This window comes from Hetaerina americana, unplaced genomic scaffold (genome assembly GCF_022747635.1).
Source record: "Hetaerina americana unplaced genomic scaffold, ioHetAmer1.1.p SCAF_22, whole genome shotgun sequence".
Classification (NCBI taxonomy): domain Eukaryota; kingdom Metazoa; phylum Arthropoda; class Insecta; order Odonata; family Calopterygidae; genus Hetaerina; species Hetaerina americana.
In genome coordinates this window covers 8330927-8352230 of record NW_027286786.1, presented here as the reverse complement: position 1 = coordinate 8352230, position 21304 = coordinate 8330927, and the positions used below count along the sequence as shown (strand labels likewise).

The 21304-nt window shown below is 43.6% G+C and overlaps 1 protein-coding gene across 1 annotated transcript in view; it reads right to left on the bottom strand.

Moving 5' to 3' along the window:
- Mid1 (calcium-permeable channel component Mid1) overlaps positions 1-21304 on the bottom strand; it is a 366055-nt gene that overhangs the window by 18539 nt on the left and 326212 nt on the right. Inside the window, exon 2 of the mRNA XM_071586384.1 lies at positions 17197-17452. Within this exon, the coding sequence (XP_071442485.1) occupies positions 17197-17452 (256 nt within the window). The remainder of the gene's footprint in view (positions 1-17196; positions 17453-21304) is intronic.

The window sequence follows — 21304 nt, the reverse complement described above, 5'->3', positions numbered from 1 at the left end:
CAAGACTACACTGACAAAGAGGAATTGATTACATTTGCAGTGCTCCAGTGGCGACACAAACTGCGCAACAGCCAACAACACCCGAGTGGCAGAAGATGAAATCGCGGAAAAGTAAACATTTGCGATTTCAACAGACCATAATGGACCCTATTGTGTTCAAGGCGTAGGAAGTATCGACCAACGCTCACTATTCTCTGTCTGGATTTTAATAAAATGGAGCTCATGGTAGTTAAACTGGTATATGTAGCGGAGGGCAAATTCACGACTGAGTAAGTGATTTATATATACATATACGAGGTGCTTTGAGCCCCCCCATGGGCTACAACCTTGACGTGGTGGAAGGGCTTGTGCGTTCCGATGACCCCTAGAGCTGTGTTGGCGGGAGTGATAATAATTGCTCCTGGTAGGGTCACCCATGCCAGATAGGTCGAAGGTTAGGAGCCAGACGAAAGGTAGTCCACGCAGCGTCTGTTCCTCAGTGAGGCGGCTGCAATGGCTTCTGACCCCAGTAGGGCGGCCAGTAAGTGAGGGTGTCACGTTTAAAACACTATTGAGGAAGGCAACGGGAAACCACCTCAATTATCATTCCCAAGATCATAATGACAAAAAGAAAAAATAGATAATTTCAGTCCTGGCAACTACGGGACTCGGCCCAATCGGCCTTGGGTCGTGCCCGGAAGTATGAAAGGAAAGGCTTCCGCGGTCGTCATCCCAATAAATCCTTCCAAGAAAAACCGATAGCAGCAGTACAAAAGACGCTGGAGAGAAAGACCGAACGGGGGCACACGGTAACGGGCTGGCACATTACCGTGGTGAAAAAAGAAAGCCGCCACTTACAGCGATCCATTGTTAAATTCTTAAATACATTTCTCGAAAAACAAGTTTTTAGACTGCCAAGATAAACTTCTAGTTCACGCATATTCGCACAACGATCTTCTTGAATCGCCAGTCGTATTCATTCGATATTTTTCGGCGTTACTGTGCGATGTTGTATATGCGATGCAGATCTCAGTGTAAATCACGTTTCCCGGATAGCTCAAGTGGTTAAGAGCCTCCGCCCGAAAAGTGGAAAGATCCGAAGTTCATATCCCGATCTAAGAAATACTTTTTTAACTCGTGTTCTGCCTGATTCCGCCTTCCCCACCTCTCCTGTGATCGTCCTTAATGTGTGTTCCTATGACTTTTCCTTATATCTGTAAATATATAATTGAGTATTTGTTCGCCGATTGGCGGGATTTCGTGTTTGAATGTGTATTAGGCCAATGTGGCTCGTCTCCTCCTCTGGCTATGCGTGCCACGAAATGCACTGTTCTTATCCTTTATAATGTTGTATGATTCCTTTACTACTATCCTTTCTTCTTGTGTGTGTCTTGTCTAAATCTCCTTTGGTAACTGAAGCAGCTCCCTAACGCCATTTCTTGGCCAAACAATAGGGGCACTTGGTTGCATAAAGCATCGCAGATCTCAGTGTAAAATACGTTTCCTGGAGAGCTCAAGTGGTTAAGAGCTTCCGCCCGGCAAGCGGAAATATCTGGAATTAAATCCCGGTTTAGGAAATACAGGGACGCACCCTGAGGATCACACCCTTATAGCGGGGGACTTGAACCTTCCAGGTATTCAATGGCCGGCAGATGAGGTCACGGTGGGGGGTGGGAAGGCCCAAGAAATCGTTTGTCGTCTTATAAACGAGGAGGGTTTTGTACAGTTGGTGGAAAAACTCACGCGCGGGGGAAACATCCTTGGCGTCATACTTGTGAGACCAAAAAAGTGGGTAGGGGAAGTCGAGGTCCTTCCGGGAATACAGGGTCGCACCCAAAAGTGGTAGGACTGTTTTTTTTACAAGAATTTTATTGACGATATACTTACATCGACTTAATAATCTTCAAATCTTTGGGGATGGCATTGATGACCCTCGTCGAAGCCTCTTGAACGGCCTTTATCGAGTCAAAACGTCGTCCCTTGAGCTGTCTTTTCATCAGGGGGAAGAAGAAGAAGTCCGGTGGTGCCAGATCGGGAGAATAGGGTGGGTGCGGCAACGTGGCAACACCGTATTTGGCCAGGAGCTGTCTGACGACGAGCGCGCCATGGCAGAATTGTCGGCACCATCTTGGCGCGCACCTTGCGCATGGCCAAATCCTGTGAAATAATGCGTTGGACGTTGGATGCAGACAGACCCAACTGGTCTGCAATTTTTTCACTGGTTAAGCGTCGGTCTGTGTTCAGCAGTGTCCTCACTCTGTCCACATTCGTGTCGGTTCTTGCCGTCGACGGCCGTCCGGAGCGATGGTCGTCTTCAACGAGCTCCCTACCCTCTTTAAACAACTTGGGCCACTCAAATACTGTGGAACGGCTTAAGGCAGTGTCCCCATAAGCCTGCTTGATCATATCGGGGGTCTCAGTTGCCGTCTTCCCGAGTTTCGCACAAAACCTCACGGAATTACGTTGCTCTAAATTCAGATTCATTTTGTTTTTCGACGCGGACAAAAAACTTGCTTCACTAAAAACGGTGTCCTCACTCAACGACAGTCCGCAGGCGACTGAGGTTGGTGTTGGTCTGTTGCTAAGAGCCAACCTTCACCTTACCCTGCCAGGCAGACCCCCCTCCACCACTCCGTTCGCGCAAGAGAAAATCAGTCCTACCACTTTTGGGTGCGACCCTGTATTTTTTCACTCGTAATCTGCCTGATTCCGCCTTCCCCACTTCTATTGGGTTTGTCCTTTATGTGTTTTCCTATCCCTTTTCCCTATATTTGTTTATATTTATATAAGATATATTGATGCTATTTTATGGATATATATATATAAATATATATATATATATATATATATATATATATATATATATATATATATATATATATATATATATATATATATATATATATATATATATATATATATGTATGTATAAGATATAGTAATGCATTTGCAGTAATGAGATTATTAATCGAGAGGAATATAGAATACAACCAGACGGTATTTGCCTGCTACGTAGATTCTTAAAAAGCGTTTGATGGAGTGAATTGGGAAAAACTAATGAGTATATTAAAGAAAATAGGTATAGATTCGAGGGAAAGGAGGCTAATTCGCAACCTGTACATGTCTTAGACTGCTCAGGTGCGAGTGGGGAACGGGGAGTCCGAATGTAAGGCAGGTGTAAGGCAGGGTTGCCCATTATCACCGTTGCTGTTCAACCTGTATGCAGAGGAAATGATTAAAGAGGCATGGGAAGAACTGGAGGTAGGAATGAAGGTAGGTGGGGAATTCGTAAAATCAGTTAGGTTTGCTGATGACCGAGCTTTAGTTTGTCAGTCAGCTAAGGGGTTTGCAAGCATTGCTGAGTGAATTGGAAATTCAGTGCGACAGGTATTGGATGGGAATCAATATTAAAAAAACAAAGGTTATGCGATTTTCTAGAAAGAAAAAGGCTAAGCTTTACATTAAAATAGGAGGGCAAAAACTAGAGCAGGTAGAACAGTTTACGTATCTCGGAAGTGTTTTGGGAAACCACGGTCTAAGTAGTAGGGAAGTAAGGAGACGAATTGCGCTAGGCAAAGAGGCTTTCACAAGGATGAGGGAGTTGATGACAGGGAAGTTGAGTAAGGATGTTAAGAAAAGACTCGTCAAAATTTTGATACGGAGCGTAGCTATGTACGGCGCGGAAACGTGGTCATTGAGGTAGGAGGATAGAAGTAGACTGGAGGCTTTTGAAATGTGGCTGTGGAGAAGAATGGAGAAGGTGAAATGGACAGAGAAGAAAACAAATGAGGAAGTACTTGGTATGGTGGGCGAAGAGAGGGGTTTGTTGGGAGCAATCATGTTGAAGTAGGAAAGGTGGCTGAAGGGGGTATTGACCGGCAGTGGGATGTTGAAGACTGTGATAGAGGGGAGAATGTTAGACAAACGAGGAAAGGGAAGGAACAGGATAGGTATCTTGGACGAGATGAAGGGAGGAAGAAGGTACTCAGAGGTGAAGAGGTACCTCATGTAGAGTAGGGTGTTGTACTTTGCTAGGAGTCACAAATTATTTAATTAGTAGCTTTGTCCATCCAAAAACCTACCTTAACCGGTAGGTTACCTAATAATAATTATAATATATTATAAGGTAATCCACCGGTTAAGGTAGGTTTTTAAATGGGCACCACTACCGAATAAATATTTTGTAATACCTAACAAAACAAAACACAATCCAGCTATCTACTCTACATCAAGCCCCTCTTCATCTCTGAGTACTTCCATCCTGCCGTCATCCCGTTCAACCTCCCAACCCTAGCCCTGCACTTTCCTCGTTTGTCCAACATTATCCCTTCTATCACAGTCTTCAACATCCCACTGCTGACCAATATGCTTTTCATCTATTTTTCCTGTCTCCCTATGATCTTTCACAAAAATCCCCTCTTCCACCCCATAATACCTACGATAATACTTTCTCCTTTGTTTTCCTTTCGGTCCATTTCACCGAATCCAATCTTCTCCACACCGATATTTCAAAAGTCTCCAATCTAAGTCTATCCTCTGGCTTCAGTGTCCACATTTCCGCGCCATGTATAAACACGCTCCATATCAAATTTTTTGCGAGCCTTTTCTATAATAACCTTGCTCAACGTTCCTTGTCATCAACTCCCTCCTCCTTGTGAAAGCCTCTTTGCCCAGCGCAATTCTTCTCCTTACGTCCCTACTACTTTGACCGTTTTGGTCACAAACACTTGCTAGATACATCAACTGCTCCACCTACTCTAGTTTTTGCCCTCTTATATTAAAGTTTAGCTTAGCTTTTTTATGCCTGAAAAATCGCCAAACCTTTATTTATATCATTCTTATCCCCTACCTTTCACATTTAATTTCCAATCCACTCAGCAATGCTTGCAATCCCTTAGCTGACTGACAAACTAAAGCTTGGTCATCAGCAAACCTAACTGATTTTACAAATTCCCTGCACACTTTCATCCCTACCTCCAGTTCTTCCCATGCCTCTTTAATCATTTCCTCCACATACAGGTTGAACGGCAACGGTGATAATGGGCAACCCTGCCTTACACCTCTTCCTAGCACTGCCCATCCGGACTCCCCGTTCTCCAGTCGCACGTTAGCAGTATGAGACATGTACAAGTTGCGGATTAGCCTCCTTTCTCTCCACTCTATTCCTATCTTCTGCATTATACTCATTACATTTTTACAATTCACCCTATGACACACCTTTTTGAAATCAACGAAACTGGTAAATAATTTCATATTTTATTCCATATTCCTCTCGATTAGAAATCTCATTACCGCAATGACAACGCGCGTACCTCTTCCAGTCCTTAACCCAAACTGATCATTCCTAAGGTAATCATTTACCCTACTCTATATTCTTTGGTTGATGATCCTGAGAACAACTTAAGCCGTATTGATATCAAACTCATTGTTCTGTAGTCCTCACATGATGTAGCCTTTACCTTTTTCGAAATAGGAACTAAAACTGATGGCACAAGTTCCTCTGGCGAGATTCCTTCCTCATTGATTCTACGAATCATTCCCTACGGTTTCTTCGTACAAAATATTCCTAAAACGTTTAGTAGTTCAGCAGGAATATTGTCCAACGCTACGACCTTTTTTTCATCGCCCTTAATACCCTTTCTATCTCTTCGTCAAGTATGCCCGGACCTAAGCTATCTTCCTCCACGGCGTGTTCCTTTTCTATGTCTAACGTTTTTGGCCTAATTGAAACTAAATTTAAAATACTCCGCCTTTCCACATAAACCACTTTTATCACGACCTAGGTTTTGCTATGGTATAACATCATCAGGTAAAAATACATGTCTGACTTGTATTTTTACCTGATGATGTTATACAATAACGAAACCTAGGTCGTGATAAAAGTGGTTTATGTGGAAAGGCGAAGTATTTTAAATTTAGTTTCAATATGAAGAATTTCCACCAAGTGACGCCAGAAACTGTTTCATTTTTTTGGCCTAAGTTCTTTACTACACAGTTCTATATATTCCTTACAAAAATATTTTAACTATTATCTCATCCGACTTATCTCTAACTCTCAGCCCAGATCTTTCCTGCTTAATTTTTCGATATTGATTTAACCTTGCTGTATAGTGTCCAAATTTCAGCCTCCTTCTACAAACTTTCCATGGGCTAATCCGGGCACTCGGTTGCTTAAAATACCGCAGATCACAGTGTGAATGACGTTTCCTGGATAGCTCAAGTCAGTGAAGAAAAGTCTACGGGAACCCACGATTGAACCGAATTTTCACACGATTATTCAATGACCAAACCACCTTTCTCAAGGGAGAGAAGAAATTCAATTCCTTTTTACATTATTAGCGATGGATTCGCGATTATTTTCGGCAAACGCAAGAAGAATCGAAGCCGGAGGGAGTAATGGATAGAGTGGAGGATAGTGAAAGAAAATCGCTTATGGAAAAGGCAGAATGGGGATTTTTTTTCAATTAACCAAAAAATATGGAAGTTTGTTAGGCTACGAAAGACAATATCATAAATAGAGTGTAGTAGTACGAGTGAATAGTAAACAATGAGAGTCACATCATGGGAGGTCAAGGCGGAATGGCCGTGCAATGAAAGGGCGGAGAAGGGGATGGATGAAATGGAAGCGGCAGTCGGAAGATGGCGCGTGTATATTTCGGATGGAGGTGTATGGAAGAAAATGTGGATAGGTTGAGATCTGAATGCATGTTGGAAAAGGCAAAGGCAACTAAGAAGGAGCCCTCGAACAACTGCGAAGGATAATTGAGTAATGGCTGAAATGAACATACTTCTAATCCAATCTACAAACAAAGGCGTAGCCTGAATAAAATTGCCAGCAGGAAGTTTATATCTCGAGAAGGTATGCGATGAAGAATAACTTCTCGAGAAGAGGACTTGTAAAATAAGTATGAATATGCGTGGAAGAAGAGGATGTGCCAGGAAAGTATGCGAGGATGGTTGAGAAAATGCACGGAGACCAAAATCATTTGCGTTGGCCGCAAAAGTGTAACGTTTCCTTTAGCAGCTTGACAATATAACAACAGTTCAGCTCTCAGAAAACACGTCTTTGATATGGTTATGGATACACCTTCTTGGAGTATGAGTAGTGGACTGCCAAGATTCCTTCTGTTAGCGGACGATATAGCTCTTTATGAAGTTGGAAGAGAAGTTGAAGGTATGGGTAAAAGTGTCGAAAGGAGCGGCAAGAGCATTTCCCGAGCTAAAACGAAATAAATAACGTCTAAATATAAGGGGGGTATCTGCATTAAACTTGAGGAAGTAATTTGTTGACTTTTTTAACTAAATGGAAAAAATAAAATTAAAGAAAATAAAAATAACAAAAAAATAAAAATTGACATACTAACATAACCTTAATTGGAGATTAAGTAACTTTCACCAAAATAAAGGAGAGCGGGCGGGCGCGGATATTCAGTTGAGAATGAAATGCGGATGGAACGAATGAAGTAAATTAGTTGGAATGTGACGATAAAGCGATGTGAAATTTCCGCCTAGAAGAGGCGCGCGGGGAAATCGGCAATGCCGCATGATACAGACACCTCTGCCCGTTTTTGCGACCTCGGTGGAAGATGACGTCAGTCGCTGGGATACGTGAAACGGTAGAACGAAGAATATGTTGAAACAAGAGCAGAGCAGTCGAAAGTTGAAGCAAAGAGAGAAAGGGAAAGGCCAAGGTAAGATTGAACGACAGAAAGAAGGAGAGGATGTGAGGAAGAAAGGGCGAAGAAGCCATTGCCAGGAAGAATTGAAGGCAGACGGATCAAAAGGTGGGCACGCCGACCCCGTAGACTTGACATAAAGTTAAGAGGGGGAAGGGGGATGAATATCCGCCTTCGAATCAACATCGCAAAAGTGCTTTTGACAAGACTAAATCTCATGGTACATTAAAACCTCTATCTAAGCATAAACATTTTTAAATGGCATCGTTTCAACGGTTGACCAAACAAACTCATTAATCCTTTCATGCGCTTCACTATTTCGATGTGGATGTGTTTGGCGAAAAAAAATGCTCGGCTCGTTGAGCCAAATGTCTCGTCATTTAATTTGGCAATGAGGCTTCGCATTGAGGCAAAAGCCCGAGTGGGTCACCTTCCGATGACCTAAGAGGCCTAAAGATTCATCCGTCTTCTCTCTTGGCCACAGATCGTCCAGGAAAGACATTGGGCCTTCGATTTCCTTCTCTCTGGTGGATTCTGTGGAGTCGTTCTGGAAGCTGAGATACTTTAGGAGGATGGCTATTAGTTTCTCTTCTCCGCGTGACCATCCGGCAAACCAATCATCCACCTGGCGGACACTGTGCATTAGAATTCTTTTCGAAAGTCTTAACGGGTGGCCTTATGCCTCCTATGCCCCCACACAAAGGTTCGCAATCACCGTTGAGAACCGTAGATCCATGGCAAGCCCCTCCGATCGTTCAGAGTACTCTACATTCTTTGGAAATGGGGACAGTTCCTCGGACCTAATCCCACCAGGACAAGGCAGTGCACGGGAAGAGGCCTTCATCCACTCGCAAACTTCTAGTAATGTTGACTGTTTCCACGTTGGTGAAGAGAAAGACCGCGTCGACACAAACACGCACGTCAACCTCCTGCAGTTCCATCTCCTCGGTATTCTCCACAAGATGATCGGGGTTCTTTACGTCGTACAGTACCCGAGATGGGGCGAAGCATTCCTTGCCCTACGCCTGGCCCGAAAACGCCTGCAGCAGAGTGGACGAGCCAACAGCAGGATGCCAACTCGGAGGAAGCCCTTAAACCAGATTAATTCAACGTGAGGAAGAGCTTGCGGTGGCGCATGGAAACCGTAAGTGAATTTCTGAGACGAGGAAAAGTGGCACATGGTATAGGGCTGATACCCGGGTCGGGGGAACGGGGCGTGGCGAGGACAGGGCAGATATGATATCTGGCCCGACTGCGTGCGGTAGATATGGATTTTAGAGCGAGGGGAAGATTTGGAGAGCATCATGGTTTAGAGCTGGACGGAGAGGTTGCTTCAACATTTATACAAAATGTGGGAACATGCTGGGAGAATGTTGGCAGAATTCGAATGGTTCCTGAGGATAGAAGAAATGTGCATACGGATGGAATTCAGTGTATATATATATTATTTATTTTATTAAGTAATCTACCGGCTAGGGTAGGTTTTTAATTGGACATAATTACTGATTAAATAATTTGTGACCCCTAGCAAAAAACAACATCCTACTCTGCAACAGGTCCGTCTTCAGCTCTGAGTACTTTCTTCCTCCCATCATCCTATCTAACATCCCTATTCTGTTCCTTCCCTTTCCTCGTTTGCCTAACATTCTCCCCTCAATTACAGTCTTCAACATCCCACTGCCGGTCAATACCCCCTTCATCCACTATTCCTGCCTCCAGAGAATTTCTCCAAATAAACCCCTCTCTTCGCCCACCATACCAAGTGCTTCCTCATTTGTTTTCTTCTCCGTCCATTTCACCTTCTCCATTCTTCTCCACGCCCACATTTCAAAAGCCTCAAACCTGCGTCTATCCTCCTGCTTCAATTACCACGTTTCCGCGCCGCACATATCTACGTGACATATCAAAGTTATTACGAGTCTTTTCTTAACATCCTTACTCAACGTCCCTGTCATCAACTCCCTCCTCCTTGTAAAAGCCTCTTTGCATAGCGCAATTCTTCCCTTTATTTCCCTACGACTTTGACCGTGATGGTCCAAAACCCTACCGAGATACGTAAACTGTTCTACCTGCTCTAGGTTTGCCCTACTATTTTAAAGTTTAGCTTAGCCTTTTTCTTTATAGAAAACCGCATGACCTTTGTTATGTTAATATTGATTTTCATCCCATACCTGTCGCACTGAATTTTCAATTCACTAAGCAATGCTTACAACCCCTTCGCTGACTGAAAAACTAAAGCTTGGTCATCATCAAACGTAACTGATTTTACGAATTCCCCGCCCACTTTCATTCCTACCTCCAGTTCTTCCCATGCCTCCTTAATCATTTCCTCTGCATACAGGTTGAAAAGCAACAGTGATAACGGGCACCCCTGCCTTACACCCCTTCCTAACACTGCCCATCCGGGCTCCCCGTTCCCCACTCGCACCTGAGCAGTCTGAGATATGTACAGGTTGTGGATTAGCCTCCTTTCCCTCCAATCTATTCCTATTTTCTGCAATATACTCATTAGTTTTTCCCAATTCACTCTATCAAACGCTTTTTCAAAATCTACGAAACAGGCAAATACCTCCTGGTTGTGTTCTATATTCCTCTCGATTATTAATCTCATTACTCCAATGGAGTCACGCCTACCTCTCCCCTTTGTAAACCCAAACTGTTCATTCCCTAAGTAATCATTTGCCCTACTCTCTATCCTTTTGTTTATGATCCTGAGAACAACTTAAGCTGCGTGGGATATCAAACTTATTGTCCTGTAGCCCTCACATGGTGTAGTATTTACCTTTTTCGGAATAGGAACTAATACTGACCTGAAAAATCTCACGAAGTCTTCCGGCCAGATTCCTTCCTCATAGATACTACGAATGAGCCCATATAGCCTCTTCCTCCCACATTTTCCTTAACATTTCAATAGTTCCGCGGGAATGTTATCCACCCACATGGCCTTATTTAGTTTCATCTCCCATAATGCCGTTTCTATCTCATCATCGAGTATGCCTGGACCTAAGCTATCTACATCTACATCTACATAATACCCCGCAAGGGCGTGTGGCGGGGGGTGTTAGGTCACCAACAGTAAAAAGGAAAAATACCACATGCAAAAAAAACAACACGGAAAATTACACCCACAGCAGCGCACACACTCATGCAAAAATCCCTTCATCCAATACTCATGCAAACACATATACCGCAAAACAACTAAAAAACTGCACCCCATGATGCAGCACGAAAACCATCCTACAACACGGAAGCCAGGACACAAAAAGCAAGAAATTGAAACATCACTGCCACATGAAAATGTACCACGAAACACTCTACCCCCAAAGAGTCTGTAAAACGCAAGGAATGCGACCCAACATGCGATAAGCTATCTTCCTCTTCGTAATATTCCTTTTCTATGTCTAACTTTGATGGTCTAAGTTTATTACTATACAGTTCTTCTCTATATTCCTTCCATCTTTCTTGGATCTTTCCTGCGTCAACTATTACCTTAACCGCCTTATCTCTAATTGTTAGCATAGATCTTTCTTTCTTACTTTCCGATAGTGCTTTAACTTTGCTGTACAGCGCACCAATTCCACCCTTCCTCTGCAAAATTTCCATATACTCGCACTGCATCTTCCACCATGCTTCTTTTGCTTTATTTGTTGCTCGCCTCAATTAATTGTTTAACTCTTTGTACTTCATTTTGCCTAATTCTGTGTTTACATTTTTCCATTTTCTCCGCTAATCCATCATTGTAATCATTTAATCCGTGATCCATGGTTTCCTAGTCATTTTCGCGTAAACGGTTCCAATAGTGTCTTTTGCGGCTTTTGTTAACCGTTTCTTGATCGTTTCCCATTTTTTTCGATAACACTAAGCTCTTTACCACCCTCCAAGATTTCCTCCACAGCCTGTTGATATTCCTTCCTTTGTACTTCTTCCTTTTCAATCCAATTAATGCTTCTAAATTCCATTTTCTCACCCGGCACCCCTGCCTTATCTTTTCAAACGGACACTACATTTCATAACAACTAATTTGTGGTCAGAGTCCGCATCCGCTCCCGGAATATCGGTCTTCCGGCCGATACCTAAACCTGTGTCTAACCAAAATATAATCATCTAGCTGATACCTTTCTGAGTCCATTGGCATTTTCCATGTATACCTGCATCTTTTGTGGTGTCTAAACCAAGTGTTGGTGTTGGCTAGCCCCTGTCTCCTGCGGAACTCAACTGCTTTCTCCTCGCGGTCATTTCTCGTGCCTAAACTGTAGTCCCCGGCCTAGTCACCATCTCTTCCTTGGCCTACCGTCGCTTTCCAATCCCCCATCACATTCAAATATTTCCACGCGGGAACAAACGTGATCATGTCCTCTAACTGATCGTATATCCTATCGACCTCTTCTTCCTTATGGTTGCTCGGTGGCATCTGAATAATAACTAAGTTCGTCGGTTCTGCTTTTATCTCCACTAGTAGTATTCTATCCGTTACCTGTTCTATGTTGACTACGCTTCTTCCTACCTCTTCATTTAATACTATGGCAACCCCTCGTTGGCACTGGTCCCCGCCGCTGTATATTATTCTATATTTATCACACCAGTAATCCCCACTATCTTTCCATCTCACCTCGCACAGACCTAAAATATCGATATTTCCCTTTTCCATCTGTCGCTTAACATTCTCCAATTTCCCTGACCTCATCATTGTCCTAACACTCCACGGTCCTATTCTAACTGATGTGATCTTCTTCTCCTGCGTCTTCTGTCCTGCTGCTTCCGGTTTTCCCTTGCAAGGGTTTCGTGGGATTACGACCGCGGAAGGCTTGCCTCCCGCGCTGCCGCCGGGCACGACACACGGCCGATTGTAGTCAGTGACCATAATTTAAATCTTGGGAATGATAATTGAGGTGGTTTCCCGTTGCCTTCCTCAATAGTGTTTTTAACGTGACACCATCACTTACTGGCCGCCCCACTGGGGTCAGACGCCATTGCAGCTGCCTCACTGAGTATCAGACGATGCGTTGATTAGCTTACGTCTGGCTCCTGACCTTCGAACTATCTGGCATGGGTGACCCTACCAGGAGCAATTATTATTACTCCCGCCACCACAGCTCTAGGGGTAATCAGAACGCTCAAGCTTTTCCACCATGCCAAGGTTGTAGTCCGAGGATGGGATATATAACTATATATATATATATATATATATATATATATATATATATATATATATATATATATATATCCATCCCCCTTACCGGACGTGGTGGAAGGGCTTGTGCTCAAAGAAGATGTGGATATAGAGAATTCTATCCCTCTCTTCCTTGATGAAGGTGTTTGCGACCACCGAAAATTCGAAAGTTAGTGAGTATATATTTTGTGTGTTTCTGTATTTTTGTCTGTTTCCACCAGTACTAAATATTATACATTATTATTCACGTCCGTGAGATTTTCAAAAAGTTCATGTATATATATATATATATATATATATATATATATATATACACACACACACCGGAGAATTAGGTGTTGGTCTTGGTGGAAAGAGGGGTAGGGCCTTTGATAAAAGACGGTTTGTGTGTTTGCACGAGTGTCTTCAGATATTACTACGGAGGATTGTAGGGGATCCCCGTGACCGTGGTTACTAATTCCTGAGAGGCATTTAACTGCAAGCGATACCTGAAAGGTGTGCAAGCGCCCCTTCTTTAATAACTGCATTGATACGCGTGAGTAATTCCGCGGTGCAATTAATATCTGTAGCTTGTATTTCGCAAAGAATTTAATGGATTTCTGAAGAGTGAAATAAAATCATCTCTACTGATTGCTCAGACGAAATAGTATCATACGTATATTATGAAATCTTGCTGAGATATAGAAGTGGTGCAATCAAATGATAATTTGTTCCTTGCATTAAAACAGTGATATGTTCTTTAAAAATGGAAACTCAGCAATTTTTGTCCAATTCATAGAAAAAAGTTTTAAACAGGAAAAAGTATCATAGACCAATAATTTATGTAATAATTTCGAAACTATTGGAATCTATTTTGCGTACACAAATAGAGGATCTTGAGAGAAAGTTCATGCATGGAAGGCACCCAATCGTTCTGATGGCTTTCAATCATCTAACATCGGACTGGTCCATTCGTCAACCAAATTGGTGAACTGCTCACTTTATTCCTAATGAATTGTAAGGCAAATTAATGAGGCATATTCATACCTCCGGAAGGATTTCGATCATGTTGATCGTCTTTTTTTGCCTGATATGCTGAAAAATTTGATCTTTCGCCCAAATTAGTGGCCTTCTCTAATCTCTACTAATTTGACCGTAATACATATGTAGTATTCAAGGAAAATATATTAGAGCATTAAAATGTTTGAATTCCGGCAACACTCCAAAGATTCCATCTGGGTCCTCTCTTTCTTACTCGATGAGTAAGGGGGATCGAGATGGTGCGGGGGCTAACGTACTGGCTTCCCACCCTGAGGGCGCGGGTTCAAATCCCGGCGGTGTTGAATATTTTTCAGAGGTATCTCGATCCCTACTTGAGGTGCTTTGTGGAGGGCACTTTGAGTGAGTACGCCGTCCGTCGGATGGGACGTTAAACTGCGGACCCTTTGGCGCCTTTCGTAAAGAGCAGGCTAATGCCGACGCCGGGTTTCTCTCCACCCTTCATCCTTTCCTGTCCATCCCCTATGGCGCAAATGACCTTAGCTGTCGGTCGCCTCCCCTTAAAACTACTACTACTCGATGAGTAAAATTTTTATGATTTCTCTGAATCGTGTTTTGCCACCTAATTACTGGATTTTTGCCGATGGTATTGAGATGCTTATGTTTCATTAATGGCTGCTTAAATCCTAACACCCTCTTTGAAGAATCTTAAAGTAGTTGAATAAAAGCAATTTATATATGAAAACTATTAATTGGAGTCAAACGAGCCATTCAAAGAATAAAATAAAGTTTGGCTTTCAGTATTCAGTCATCATCGTATTTCAATCATAGGATTCGTTTATTGCAGGACACATATCTTCCCATTCTATTGTATTTGAATTCAAGGCAAGGGTGCATATTCTAGGGAGAATAATAATGTGCTGTGGTTTCCCGTTGCCTTCCAAATCGCAGCACTGTGGCCAATGCCGTGCACTTCGCTCTCGCCCGCAGCTGTGGCAGCTGATGTCGGGCACTGCACCACCAGTGCCTAATGGTGGAACTGTCACCTTTCATCATGGGTTCAGGGATCTATTATCCTCGTTGCTTCGTTCCGAAACACCATTATTGTGTTTTTTCAGTTAAAGAGTGTGGTTGTGTCGTTCCGAAAAACTAGTGATAATTTTTTTCAAAATTGAAAAATGTTCAGCGATCTCAAGTATTCAGTAGGCAGAAAATTAAACGCTTAAGTGCACAACATAAAGGAATTAGAAATCATAATTGATATGGCACTGTCAAATATTATTATTATTATTATACGTTGAATTCAATTTATTTGAGGCTGTTGATAGTGATTATTAAATGTTGCGTTACATATGACGATGTAATCGAAGTTAGCAGTGAAGGACTAACAGAATTGCTAATATTCCTTATCAGAACTAAATTGGCCATTGCATCATCCGTAAGAGCACCAAATTACACAAAATATACCACATCGATAGAAAATGTCACTCCCAATAGACTGAACCCCCAAAGTGGCGGAAAAGATTGTGCGTTGCAATTACTCCTACAGCTGTACTGGGTGGTGAAAAAACATTTACTCCCGGTAGGGTCACCCATGCCACATAGGTCGAAGGATAGGAGGGGATCAAGGTAGCACGGTGGCTAATGTGGCACTAGCTACCCACCTCGAGGGTTCGGGTTTGATTCCCGGTGAAGGCCTGGTTTTTCAGTGGCATTCCGATCCCTAATTTAGCAATTTAAATGGATACGCCGTCCGTCGGATGGGCCGTTAAATTGTGGGGCGCCTTTTGCTGAGAGGAGGCTATCAGGAAATCCGACCCTGTGTTTCTGTTCACCCTTCCACCATTCCCTAAACATCCATCCCCTGGCATAAATGACCTCTGCTACCGCTCGCTAATAACCACCACTCAAAGGGTAGCATCCAGACGAAATGCAGTCCTCTCAGCGCCAGTGCCTAGTTGAGTGGACCGCAAAGACGTCCATCCCGTGGGGTGGAACTTTCAGTGATGTGAAAAACTATTTAGGGAGGCGACAGAAAACACCTCCATGATTCAGCTCATATTTGAAAGATGCACGTGATTATAAAAATACGTCCTGGTAACTAAGGACCTCCGTCGCAGAGCCGTGAATCTTGCCCTGCTGCGGGAGAGGCTAGCTAAGACCCTTAGGCGGTCATTACTCGACACTTTTGAAAAGTGGTATCCACATCGTCATTATGTGAACGCACGGAATAGAACCTATCTAGTTAAAACAGGGGCTTGGAATACTAGGCCAATGTTGAAGATGAGAGGATAAGAGAATATAAAGTGGGGGAGAGAGAGCATACGTGCATGTACGAGATGTTTCAGGGCCGTGCGAGGCGAGCTCAGGGTCCAGGCTCCTCGATCAAAGGGCAGGAAAGCATAGTGGACATTCACAGAGTAGCTGAGTGGTAGAATCTTATTAGGATAGGTGAACGCGGAACCAAAGAACGCGAAATGCCATTATTATGAAGAACGCGAAACGACCTACCCAACTCCCTGGCTATCCACGAATATATAGACTTCCGTATTTTTAATATTTAAATACTTAAGATTATATGGCATATGGTGAATAAAAGTTGATAATATTTATGTGGAGAAAGATATTTTACGTATTCCCGTGGCGAATGTCTATCAAGATATCGCCGTTTTATGGGAATTCTTCTGGTGATGCAATGATATTGAAGGATATTGCAATTAAAATTCCTTCCAAAAACTACTAAAGATCCTCCGCCGAAAGTTCGATAAATAGGCAAACGTCGAGAAATGGATATTATTGAAAACAATCAGATTATGTTTTTATACTTTCTTGGTTCAAAACTAATTGAAACGACGGACTTAAGGTCACGGCTAAGTTTGAGAATGGTTGAGATCACGTAAATGATCCCTCATTGTTGAGTGGAGGTATGGTGAGGGGCGTTTGAGAAAGGGAATAGGTTGCGCGCTCTTCCCGTTCACCTCAATGCCCTTTCCGATGAAGGGAAGAAGAGTGCCCTCTTGTAATACTGCCGTCAATCCTCACCCTATTTATTAGTCCTACTGTTCCGTTCAAGGTTTTCTGCACCCCTTGCTCAAGATACTGCCGCCTTTCTTCTTATTTGTACTTCGCATAATGCCCGAGCGTTATATACACTTACACCCGCTCTAACGCCTACCTTTTGGCCATACTCAGTTCTTAGAGGTTAAATTTCTTTTATCTCTTTCAACTCCCATTATCTTAAAGCCAACATTTTGCTTATTGAACACAAATTCGCGATTGGAATTCTCATCTGCTCCCGGGATACTTAAGCGAGTGTATCCGGCCGTTCAGAAATGAGCGGCGGGTCGGGGGATCCCTCCCCCCGGGCGCCACTGCCCCCTCCCCCCCGCTCACCTTGGCAGATGAACGAAGGCTCTCCCGCGTACTGCGTCGGGTGCCCCGGCACTCGGTCCCCGGGGAGCACGAACGGGCAGCGCTGCTCCACGGTGTGGCACACGCCGCGGCACGGCCACACACGCTCGCCGTCGGCGGGCCGCGGAGGGTGGTGTTCTTCGGGGGGCGGCGGTTGGGGTCGGCGGGGGCGCAGGGGCGGCGGGGACTCGGCGAAGAGCGGCAGCAGCGACGAGCACACCCAGCGACGATACGCCGCCTGCGGGCGGAGAGGAGAGAGCGGTGAGGCAGGCATCATTCGATTTCTCTTTTAACCACCTCAAATCAGCCTCAAGCAGTGAAAATCCCTCGGTGCGAAATTATGCACACACACAAAAGAATAGCTAAATTGATAGAAACTTCAATTCTTACCTTTGAAGTTTTTGAGGTATCCAGAAGGATATTTACCATAAAGAAAAAGAGTCCATTCAAAGAAGTGACAGAAATGACGCTTATTAAATATCTAAAAATATTTATTAAAATAGTTGCAAACGGTTTCACTCCAATAAGGCAGCTTCCATGAGCAACACTCTGGAATAAGAATCTCAATGCAGGCGGACGGGTGGTGAAAGAGGGAGGGGTGTTTGGAGGGGAAGCAGGTAGGGACGTGGTGGCTGGGGCGAATGTTGTGGGCCGCGCGGGCGAAGGTGAGGGGCGAATGAGGGAATGCCAACTTGCAGCTCTTTCGAGACCATGAGGGGGCGAGATGAAGGTGATTGACTGGGGAAGCAGCAGCCCTGAGGAGGGTGTTTGGTACACTTGACCCCTCTCTTGGTCTGTGCCTCCAGGCGTCAGGGGATCGGAGAATAAGAGGCGGAGGGCAAGATGGATGAAGGTGGGGGAGGGGAGGTTTCTGACGGAGTGGACCATTTCGGGGAGAGGGAGCTTGGGAAAAAAGGCGAGGGGTTCTGAAACAATTGCACATTACAAAGAGAAATGCTGGGTACTTCAGACGCATTGGAAATTTAAATCTTAAAAAAAAACTTAAAGAGATTTTTGGCTGGAATTGGCTGGCCATGAGCATTTCCCAATGAAGTCTTGGTGGTAGGAACGAAGGATCGGCAATATTCACGTAGTCCGTCCCTTTTGCGAGCGTTTGGGCACTTCTTCCCTTTTGGCAACTTTCGGAAGAGTCTCTGAACATTAGCTTGTGCACACCAGATTTCATCCGTAGGACCATTTTATCTTTCCAGTTGTACGAGAAATTTTCAAGAGTAACGGCGAAGTAAAAGGCCGCCCAAAGTGGCTTGAGTGGGAGGTTGTCAAGTTAATAGGAATGACTACAGGAAGTAAGGTTCAGTTTAATGTAGGCATTTTCGATGTATGGAGGAAACAAACTCTTTACAATCACCAGATGCCGTACTGTTTCTTTAGGATTTATTCCGTCATTAAGGAGTGGTAACAGTTGTTCTGGGCTATGGAGATTGCGATGTTAAGTTGTCCGTTAATTTAGGAGGGCGATGGAGGTAGACTGACGAGGCGATGAGTGGGAAAGGGAGGGGTGGTTGGCGGAGGGAGGGGTGGTTGGCTGGGAGGGGCGATGACGCTCTCTCTCGAAGACGGTAGAAGTGTGCCATTCAGTGCCAATGGACGCAGTCCGGACCAGAGATGACGCTTGAGTTAACTTTTCCCATCCCGAGAATAATGTTTTTATTAAGTTAGATGGGATTTAAGTCGGAATAGTTCCAATTGACCGCCCTAATTAATGAACCGCAAGTTGGCGCTCTCGCATTCACCCTTAAAATTCGCATTCACTCCCCCTCCCTCCTCTCCGGCACCCCGCTCCTACGGTCCTCCCGATCGCTAATTTTGTGCATAGGATGGTAATGGGAATTTACTTGCTGTGGCGAGGTACTGAAACTTCCACGATCGACTTGTAAAAAATGGCTTCTAAGTAATACTCAATGTCTTCAGCAAGTTATTTTACTATTCTAGCGGGGATTCCTATAGGAATGCGGGCTTGGTTTGCAAATTTCAAAGCCGTTTTTATTTACTTTCCTGGGAAAATACATCGCTCATTTGCTCTTCAAATTGCTGGGGGACTTGGCTTTGTGTAGAAACATCTTATTTGGACCCTCCGAAAGAAATGTTTAAGGATATTATCCTAATTTACGCTATTTGTAACGATTGTGCCCTGGCGCCATTCCGAAATGGTTTCAGATTATTCTCTAAATATTTACAAAAAATTTCGCTTCCGATAACACGGAGGGCTTTGCGCATAATCTTTTTCGTTTTTTCTCGCCATTCTACGTATTTGCCTTCTGGTGACTTCGTCGAAATTTCATTTCTACTTTGAAACTAACCGAAATATTTAAGTGAATCCTTCGCCATATCCTTAGCGGCGCTCTGACCTCTCCACTGCACCGCCTCGCTCCCTATTACTGCTTTGGACTTTGCATGAACAAACGCCGACAACCGATAACGTATTACATTAAAAAATTTCCCAAGTGAATTCTAAGTCAGCGAAGTTAATTTATAACCTGAATGGTGAATTTAAATGTTTCAGTTCCTTCCAAAACATAGTTCAATTCTCTTCATTAAACTTACACCTTCCCGTTATCGCTTTTCCAAAATCGGTTTCCATTTTTATTAAAATAGTTCTGGGAGTGCTAATGCTTTCAGTCATATCCCCGTTTGAAAATGATTTATAGAGATTTGTTTGCAAATATTTCCGGTATGATGTTGCCTGTTGTTGGTGTTCAAACTCCATGTTCTAGGGAGAATTTTCCTTATATATATATATATATATATATATATATATATATATATATATATATATATATATATATATATATATATGCAGATGTGTTTGACATGAGTCATGATTTTTTGCTGATTTTCCTACACACAATTGCCTCCATTAATTTTCGGCAGATTAAAGTCGCCGGTAACCGCAAATGTCCTGTACCCGATCAAAAGACGAGAGCATGACGCATTTGACAGTTCAGAGCACAGGTTTTTTTATGGGGAAATAAATAATAGAGACATTTCTTTGGTCCATCGGAGCAGCTTTCGGAAAGCACAAGTAAATAATGGCGACAGCCATTATACGCGAAATTTGAACCCAAATTCCAGAAAAAATGAAGTTTTAGACAGAATACATATTATTACATCAAATTGCCGATTGATAAAATGTAAAACATCGTGTTTAGAATGCATATTTAAAATAACTTTGGCAAACATCGCCATAGGAACGGAAAATTGGATGCATAGCAGACAGCGATATCTTTTCTAAAGTTTTCATTATCTGCAGAGCAGACGGGCCAGATAGACTAGGTGGAGGAGGACTACAAGGTCTGTCCCAAAAGTAGTAGGACTGAGTCAATTCAAAAAACATTTTCGGCAGAATTGATTGATTCCATCAAAAGTCTTCGAAGTATCACTCTTTTGCGTTCACACTACGCTGCCAGCGGGAATTCTGCTCCTCGCACACCTTCCGGAAGGCGGCGACCGGAAAGCTGCTGACCTTCTTCGTCACGGCCTGTTGTAACCCTTCCACCGATCCGTAGTGACGTCCTTTCAGCATAGATTTGAGGAGGCGGGGGAAGAGGAAGAAGCCTGGTGGGGCAACGTCAGGGCTGAAGGGTGGCTGAGGCATGGTCGACAAGTTCGACTTGGCGGATCCGCGTGCGAGTTTCATTTTGTTCTTTGTCCGCGAGCAATCGCGGCACCAACTTCGCACACACCTTTCTGATGCCCATGTTTTCGCTCACAAGTCGATCCACATAATTTTTCGTGATTCCAAGGTCACTCATAAACCATGCTAACACTTACTCTGCGATCCCGTCCAAGAAAGCCGTCACTCTTGCAAGATTACTTCTTGAAAGGTTAAGGGCGTCCTGGACGTCTCCGGCTTCTTCTAAATCTTCTCTACCCTCCCGAAACAAAGTTTGGTGCTCAAAAACACCCGATCCATCCATGGTGTTATCACCATAAACTGCCTTGAGCATGTCATGAGCCTCTTTTCCGGTTTTGCCCAGTTTCACGCAAAATTTGATCGCGTAGCGCTGCTCCAATAACCGATCCATGATGGAACATAACGAGATCACGCTAAAAAGGTTTCGCAAACGAA